Below are 823 nucleotides of genomic sequence, written 5' to 3'. Positions count from 1 at the left end.
TGTCCCTCTACCCACTCCCCCGCCCCACCCTTCCACTCCTGCACGTTGCAGGGCACCCCTACATGTGGGGCCTGGGCCCACCTCCCCCCCTCACCAGCATCGACAATCCAACTGTTCACAGCGAGGAGCGGAGCTTGGCGAAGGTGGTTGCAGCTCCGAGCGGGAAGGAGCTGGGGATACACAGACACACACCACCGGAGGGTTAAGCGAAGGGGTGTTGCACACGCAGAGACTAGGAGGGCAGCAGGAGAGAGGGGCCATCGGCCACAGCTCCTGGGGTGCTGTTAGCACATGCGCTTGTACGTGTAGATATAGGCCTTGCAGTTGGGACACGTGTGTGTCACATCCTTGAAGTCGTCGAACAGGCAGGGGATCAGGCAGCAGCAGAGATCACACCTGGAGGAGAGGCAGAAGGCACTCAGCTTGCTGAGGCAGCCCCTGGCACAGTCTGCGGGCATGGAGGGGGGTGTCACTGTGGGGCAAGAAGCGAGTACTGGTGGAGGTGGGACCTTCCCTTCCCCTGGCAGAAGGTGGCTCTCCAGGCACTGTCACCCCAGGAACCCATCCCACCCTTGGATGTGTTGAGGTCCCTGCTGTGCCTGACAGCTCGGCCAAAGCCACCAGCATCAGGGCTGAGTGACCGTCACCACGGAGCTGCTGGCAGCAGGGAGGCCCCAGGTCTGCTTGCAGCACCTACCCCACGAAGCAGCAGAAGAAGCCAAGAAGGAAGCTCATGAGCCCGATCTCGTAGGTGATCTTGGTGGTGATGGCTTGCTGGCAGTGGGGACACACCGTCTGCACGGGGGCGCCCTGGAAGATCTCT

The 823-nt window shown here is 62.1% G+C and overlaps 1 protein-coding gene across 1 annotated transcript; it reads right to left on the bottom strand.

The window, feature by feature from the left end:
* Positions 1–284: 284 nt before the first annotated feature.
* On the bottom strand, positions 285–818 carry CDIP1 (cell death-inducing p53 target 1; the record flags this gene model as incomplete). Its single annotated transcript, XM_009872804.1, has 2 exons — positions 285–396; positions 698–818. Coding segments are annotated over 2 exons (233 nt in total), but the record flags the coding sequence as incomplete, so codon positions are not given.
* Between the last annotated feature and the right edge of the window lie 5 nt (positions 819–823).

The sequence above is a fragment of the Apaloderma vittatum genome, unplaced genomic scaffold (genome assembly GCF_000703405.1).
Source record: "Apaloderma vittatum isolate BGI_N311 unplaced genomic scaffold, ASM70340v1 scaffold38717, whole genome shotgun sequence".
Classification (NCBI taxonomy): domain Eukaryota; kingdom Metazoa; phylum Chordata; class Aves; order Trogoniformes; family Trogonidae; genus Apaloderma; species Apaloderma vittatum.
The sequence above is the reverse complement of the archived record's forward strand: the minus strand, read 5'-3'. Positions and strand labels throughout refer to the sequence as shown.